The sequence below is a fragment of the Malus domestica genome, chromosome 02 (genome assembly GCF_042453785.1).
Source record: "Malus domestica chromosome 02, GDT2T_hap1".
Classification (NCBI taxonomy): domain Eukaryota; kingdom Viridiplantae; phylum Streptophyta; class Magnoliopsida; order Rosales; family Rosaceae; genus Malus; species Malus domestica.
The window spans coordinates 13,802,818-13,809,862 of record NC_091662.1 but is presented as its reverse complement, the minus strand read 5'-3'; the positions used below and the strand labels follow the sequence as shown (position 1 = coordinate 13,809,862).

Genomic DNA, 7,045 nt, shown 5'->3' with positions numbered 1-7,045 from the left:
TGGTTCACTTGATAAGGTGCAGGACTAGGTCGGCATGGACAAAGCCGACTTTATGTCATCCGTTGCATTTCATATGATTCTTAGTAGCCTTTCTATCAATTGTAAACTAAAAATGTTGTAAACTTGATCTTTTCAGATTCAAGATTTACTCAGCAGGAACTTCCAGCGTGTAAGCCAATTCTCACGCCACGATGGGTAGGTTTTATAGTATTGTATTCGATATCTCCTTAGTTAGGCCATCCACATTCGCATGTTAGATTTTTAGTTGAATTCTTGCCTTATCTCGTTGTGTGTGTGCGCACTTGTTCTTGCAGGTGATCTCAGCATTCATGCTTGTAAGCACTGTATTCATTCCCATCGGAGTTGCTTCCCTTTTTGCTTCTCGAGATGTATGGCTGATTTAAACCCAATTCTCTGCATAATCTATTTTTTCTTTTCTAGTACTACATGTAGTTGATCAGGAAAATGATGTTTCTGTCAGGTTGTTGAAATTATTGATCGTTATGAAACTGATTGCATACCAATGCCCGCAGTCTTAAGAAACTAAACAGCTCCATGAATCTTATCTTTCCGTATGGAAAGATGAAAGACTTCACTAAAGCTGAAAATTAGATTTCAAAATACTTATCTTTATGTAAGAAGGGAATACAAATTTGTGGTTCTTTTTGGTATTTGAGTTTATATATTTTTGGATTTGAGTTATTGTTTATTTTGTTTTAGTTTTATATATTTTCAGGATCCCGAGTTCATGAGGAACCAAAGGTATTCCCTTCTTACTTTCTTTATCCCTTCATTTTCTTGGCTCTTGTAAATTGTGTGGTTTTCTTTATCTTTGCATTTGATATTCATGATTTCTGTGAGGGTCCATATACTGCATGTCATCTGGTTAATTCGTTTTTGGAGCAGCAAAGATTTGATGAAGTGCAAGGCCTGCTAGGGAAGATGCATCTGTCCAAAAATGTTTGCCTTCAAGTTTTTTTTTTTTGTATTAGAGAGAAGATATGTAACATTACAATATATGTTTGTGAGATTCAGAAAGTGAAACTTGGTTTCATGGTTGTAGGCTTTCTTCATTTCATGAAAATTTAATTTTTTTTCATTTCCTCAATTTAATTAGTTTCAATTTTTCAAATTTTTTATTTTTTTATTAATTAATTCATGTTGGCACAATTATAATATAAGTGCTAACATGGCTGGAAAAGCTTATATGAAAAAGTTGTCAGAATGGGGCACAAATGGACCGCTGTTTGTGCTTGCCTCTTTGGCACAAATACACTATTGTGCTCTTTCAGCAATGGTGACGCCTGTAGAGGGCACAGACACAAAGATAGTAGCTGCACTGTTGCTATTGGTCTATGAACACAATTATTGGTGCTTTTTGGCCTCAAGGGGCACATATAATTTATTGTGCGTAGTGGCCATTTTTGTTGTAGTGTATGAACACACATTATATATTTGATCCCATGTTTTCATTGATCATTATGTTCTAATACTTTATAATTTATATTTCATTCTATTTTATAGTTTTTGTATCCCAATAAAATTATTTAATTTTTAAGTATAAGCAGACACTACCCAATAGTTTGCTTGAGATAAAGAAGCAAAAGCATAAAGGAAAAGAAGGAAACAGACTGCAACTAAAACCAATAATTTGCCATTTCTAGGAAACTTGCTTTGTGAGGAAAATCACCCACAAAACAGTGGAAACTTTCTTTGTTCCATTGGCTCTTGCCCTGGTTGTGATCTTATCCAGTCTTCTAAAAAAACAGTGGAAAGGCAGGAAAGCCCACACATACATAGATTAGTACATTCTTTTTCGTAACGGGTAGTGATTTATGCACTCTCCTTTTATTTCGATGCACTTCCCTCTGTTATTCTAGCTGTTCAATTGAATAAATTGAAGGAGAATCAAGGAAGAGTTCAACAGTGAGGAGTGTAGAAGAGAAAACGGGGTGTGAAAGTCGCTACCCATTGTGAATTATTACAATTTTTCTACAGTGCTGCAATGTTTTTGACAAACATCTATAACATAAAACAGAAGTAAATTACGAAAGAAAAATAATAATTAAACACAATCACACTGCATAAAAAAAACATTAAACACAATCACATTGCACCAACATTCATTGATCAAAGACCATGGCCTCCAGGAAGCTTGTTGAGCCAATTTAGGTTCATAACTTCTTTGATCACCTTTATGTGTATGTCTGTCAAATATGGTAAGAACGGTTCCCATAAAGTTTCCGTCTCCTCGTCGCATATCACTTGATTCAACTGCTCAAGATCCAAAACAGAAGCAGGCAGCTCTTTCAATCCTGAGCACTGGCTAACGTTGATCTTTTCCAAACTGCGCATTGCACCAATATCCTCGGGCAACTCCTTTATGCTAAAGCAATCAGATATGTCGAAAAGTTTTACATTATTAAGGTTCCTAATCGAGCGTGGCAACTCTAACAAGTCTGCACATGACCTAAGCCTCAACACTTCTAAATTGACTAACTTTCCGATGTCCTCAGGCAACGTGGATAGCTTATGACAGTTGGTGATGCTAAGCTTTGTAAGGTGAATAAGGTCACCAAGGTTGGCAGGAAGTTCCACCAGGTCGTGGCAATAATCTATGTTCAATTCCACTAGATTTGGCAGTGCATCTAAAATTTGGACGAAACCTTGACTGATATCGCACAAGAAAAGAGACATCTTTTGCAAACTTTTCAACTGTTTGAGGACCTTGCTTATGGAGGGAATTGAAATGCGTTCTAATCTAATTCTCTTAAGATTTGATAACGAGCCAAGTAGTTCAAAATTATCTACTTCAGCAGGTGACAAACCGTAATTTGTGATTATTAGAACCTTTAGTTTATCCATATTCACCACAAACTCAGGTAAGGCATAGTTGTTTGTTTGAAAATTCAGAACTAGAACCTCTGCTTCGGGTACTTGCATGTTTGGCCATTTTGCTGAGAAGGCTCCATCTGCAAACAACATGCCTTAAGATTAGTTTGGGTTGAATTAAATGTGCCCAAGTCTATTGAAGTCTTAGTATGAATGACCGTCTGTGTGTGCACACATACGTGTGTGCATGTACAAGTATTTAGTATAGAGATTGATGGAACCTGTGGAGATAGATAATAGTCGAGCCTTGAAAGCTTGATACTTTTGTTCCGTCAACCACTTGGGAAGATTATCCCCACATATGTTTATAACTAGTCTTTTCCTCTGGTCTATTGGGTCTTGACTTGCCTGATGGATCGCCAATTCTCTAAGCATCTCATGCTGGGTGACAAAGTGTTCAGTGTAATAGCCGTCCGCCTCCCTCTCATGCCTGGATGATCAATACTAATTTCATTCATGATTTGTTCGGTATGCATATTGGAATAGAAAACTTTGAGCAGCGTGCATACCTTGTGACAACAAGATTTGCCAAACTTCGAGTGGTGAGTTCGTGAAGGTTGGCAATGGTCAGAATTTCTTTATCTAGACCATATAACTCCGCCCACATGTCAATGAGGACGGCAGCAGCAATTCTTTGGTCCTCGGGAAATGAACCTAGATCGAGGAAACATTCCTTGATGATTGTCTTTTCTTTATCCAAGGCATCTAAGCTGCTTTGGAGGCAAGCAAGCAGATCCTTGTCAGAATCAAGAATAGATGAACCTTTGCACCATTCCAGCACTCTTTTCTGCCAGATTTCTATAGGCTGGCTGCGAAGTGACCTCCCGACCAATGCAATGGCAAGTGGGCATCCCTTACAGCACTTGATAATCTGCAATTTAATTATTCCGAATGAATTCAGTTACAATTTGGTTAAATTGTTGTAAATCATCTAAATGGTTGAACAAAGATGGTAAAATTGTTAAATGTCTACTCCCATTCTAATTATAAGACGGTAAATGGAAGTGTTAACGTGTGGATGATCAAATGTTATGCATTGCAAAATAAGAAATCACCTTTCTCGAAAGATCTTCGGAAGTATAAGAGCTTTTATCCTCCAAGGATGCTGAATGGTGAAAAAGAGTCATTGCATCCTCATCATTCAATAATGCCAAATGGTATGGAGAACCAAATCTCGAAAATGCAAATCTTGATGTGACCAAAATCTTGTAATTTGAAAACTTGAATTGATCAAACCTATCAAGAAGGGACTCTGATCCTGACCAAACATCATCCAGGACAAACAACAGAGGGTTGTGTCTTGATTCCTTCAAAAAATTTTGCAACCATTTAACTGCCATGAATTCGTTTTGGAAAGCAGGCAGCTCGGACCCCTTCCGTTGATATAGTTCATGTACAATAAGGTCCAAGTTGGGATTTTTCGAGACATTGACAAAGAAGATGTTGTTCTTGAATGTATCTATCCAAACAAAATGTAAGAAAGGTGTTAAGATAAAGGTTGACTAGATATATCTGCAATTCTCAGATCAGGTAATTATGTGGTCAAGCAAGAGCTCCTTGCGAGATTTATGCCTTTAGATGAAGCTATATGCAGAAGAATTTGTGATCTTTCTTAATTTTTGCACGGTTTAGTTTCATGTCCCCTTCGTTGTACCTTGTATTCTCTTTAACAAGTTTTTGGTGGTGTGGATGTTTGGAGGGACTGGCTGGCGTTTTACAGGGGTCTTTGCCCTAGTGCATAGTATACTTTTTAACTAGCTAGGAAGTAACACTTCACAAACGAAAAAAAAAGTTCGAAATCATAGATAGCATACCTTTGACTTCTTGATCTTGACAAAACATTTTAGCTAAGGTGGTTTTCCCACATCCTCCAGCAGCAGTCAGCACAAGCATCGACACCTTTTCATCCTTGAGAAGCTTCATCTTCAACTCCTTCAACGGCAAATCCAACCCGACTGTAATGCATGGTGGTTCAGGCACAGCAGACAAACATTCAACCTTTTCAGGGTGATTAATTTTGATCACCATATTCTCTTCTATTCCAGAGAGCGCCATCTCGATATTCCTCAAAGAAACCAATGTCTCCCTCGCATCCATTATGCTCTGCACTTTGAGTAGATCAAACACTCTTCGAAGAGATTTGTCCAGTTGATGAAGCTTGTTGGTGTATTTGTATTTTCTCCACACGCCAACTTTGCTGCACTTTTGAACAAGATTTGCTCCCTCCTCCATTTGTATTGCAATATATTCCAGTCCCTCTTTCGAGTTATATTTTTCGATGTCTTTGATGAGTGGCTGTAGAGAGTCCAGAGTGGATTTGATGTCTCCAAGGAGGTGCTCGAACACTGTGGTCTCCTCCTGCACTGATTTTACAGCATCAAACAGTTTTTGAAATGCCATTCTCAGAGCACCCATTCCGACAGAAGCCACAGACATATTTACGAAAACAAAGAGACTCAAAACCTAAACTTAACTATTTCTCTTACGTAATCTGTTCTTGGTTGATGCTTACGTAATCTGTTCTTGGTTGATGAAGGAACAACAGAAATTCCAATGGATTTACAGAGAGAACGTAACACATATATATACTGTTAACCTTCAACCTTTGATGAACATCAATGGAGTTTTCTATATATTCTTAGAGAGAGAAAGAGAAGAAACTATAGAGAGAGAATTACAACTGAATTGTTCTTTCTTGTATTCAAAGGATAATTCTTACAGCACATAATACAAGTATATATATACCCTAACTTTCCTTGCACCTCAAGTAATCTTTCCTTACACATTAAGTAATCTTCTATTAACTGTTTTTAACTACCTTAAGAAACCATAACAAACTTATTCCTCCATCCGTTGACACTTGTCACGATCCAACGACTCTATATCTTCACACAACTGAATGAACAAGTTAGCTAGCTAGGAAAAGACACGGAATTTTCAGGCCAAATGTTTTGGCGAACAAATAACTTTTAGACTCAATTAGTCTCTAATAGAGATGCAAAATGTCTTGAAATGAACAATTTATATTTTTTTTCGCACGTAAAGCTCTCTAATGATTAATGTAAATTATCTATTTTTGTCACAATATGTAAATAAAAATGTATATTTACATATTTGAGAGCTGGACTAGTAAGACAAAAAAAAAAAAAAAAAAAAAAGATCTCAAGTTTATCTGTCTCTCAATGTAGTACTCATATTTACACCTTCCGAAAATGCTCTTATTAAAAATATACTAAACAAACAGTGTTGATGAACTACTCAAAAATTACAAAATTACTACTAAAAATACTACAAATGCATTACAAAGACGTTGTTGAAATTACAATTATATTTGCTTTATCTTTTGTGACTATAACTCGAAAGCATGGACTCTTGGAATGTTAATATTAGAAACTACTGCTAGCTTCTCTCTCCTTTCTCCTACCAAATGACTCCTTGCTCCAGCTTGTGGCTGGTGACAGCCCCTCTCTCGCTTCTCCTAGCCTTACTATTTTCTCTTCTCATGAATTGTCGTAAATTTATTTTTTGTTTTAGTATTTCAGTCGATAAGAGGCTTTTTGGTAAGGTTATTTTTTAATATATCCTAGTGAGTACCTAAGTTTTGTGTTGGTGTTATTCACTTTTCTTTGGTTTACTTCACTGTTCTTGATAGCTTTTTTTATGGTGTTGGGAACAAAATTGATATGGATAGACACTAATTGGTTCATTGCCAGTTCCTCTTCAAGTCGGCATAGCTTGTTGTAAAAAAATAGTGTCTTCATGTTCGTTATATTGCAATTTTTTGTGTGTGTGTGTGTGTTTTTTTTTAAGGAAATTAATAGGCAAAGTGTTTGAGTCTTTCATCATGAATGAAGTTTCTTTGGCTTTGGAGCATTGTACGTAATTCAGCCTTCTGAGTTTGCATATAGATGACTTCAACACTTGGATGCATTCCTTTACTTATTTTCGTGCCTGTATTACTCTCAAATCCACCAATATGGCGGCAACTAGTGTAGCCAAGTTGGCATTTAGAAAATTTAGGGGCCGTTTTATATTCATTTCATTTTTAGTTTTTGTTTGCAATTATTTTTTAAAACTGAAAATCATTTGGTATCTACTTTTAGTTTTTTGTTTTAAAAAAAATGAAAACTGAAAACTACGATTATTTTCAGTT

General features: G+C 36.4%; 1 protein-coding gene and 1 long non-coding RNA gene across 2 annotated transcripts; one reads left to right on the top strand and one right to left on the bottom strand.

The window, feature by feature from the left end:
• LOC114820657 (uncharacterized) lies at positions 1-530 on the top strand. Its single transcript, XR_003768097.2, has 3 exons — positions 1-195; positions 315-389; positions 482-530. It is a non-coding gene; the product is annotated as an uncharacterized lncRNA (long non-coding RNA).
• Positions 531-1,936: 1,406 nt separating this feature from the next.
• Positions 1,937-5,600, bottom strand: LOC103403468 (probable disease resistance protein At5g66900). Its single transcript, XM_008342319.4, has 5 exons — positions 4,707-5,600; positions 3,948-4,351; positions 3,402-3,763; positions 3,114-3,322; positions 1,937-2,972 (listed from the first exon to the last, which is right to left on the bottom strand). The coding sequence occupies exons 1-5, from the start codon at positions 5,326-5,328 to the stop codon at positions 2,131-2,133; spliced, it is 2,439 nt and encodes an 812-aa protein (XP_008340541.2). The 5' UTR covers positions 5,329-5,600; the 3' UTR covers positions 1,937-2,130.
• Between the last annotated feature and the right edge of the window lie 1,445 nt (positions 5,601-7,045).

Coding starts and splice junctions, on each gene's coding strand:
- LOC103403468 (XM_008342319.4), bottom strand. CDS start 5,328: ATGTCTGTGGCTTCTGTCGGAATGGGTGCTCTGAGAATGGCATTTCAA. Junction 3,323..3,401: donor GCAAATCTTGTTGTCACAAG/GTATGCACGCTG, acceptor TTGATCATCCAG/GCATGAGAGGGAGGCGGACG. Junction 2,973..3,113: donor ACTATTATCTATCTCCACAG/GTTCCATCAATC, acceptor TGTTGTTTGCAG/ATGGAGCCTTCTCAGCAAAA.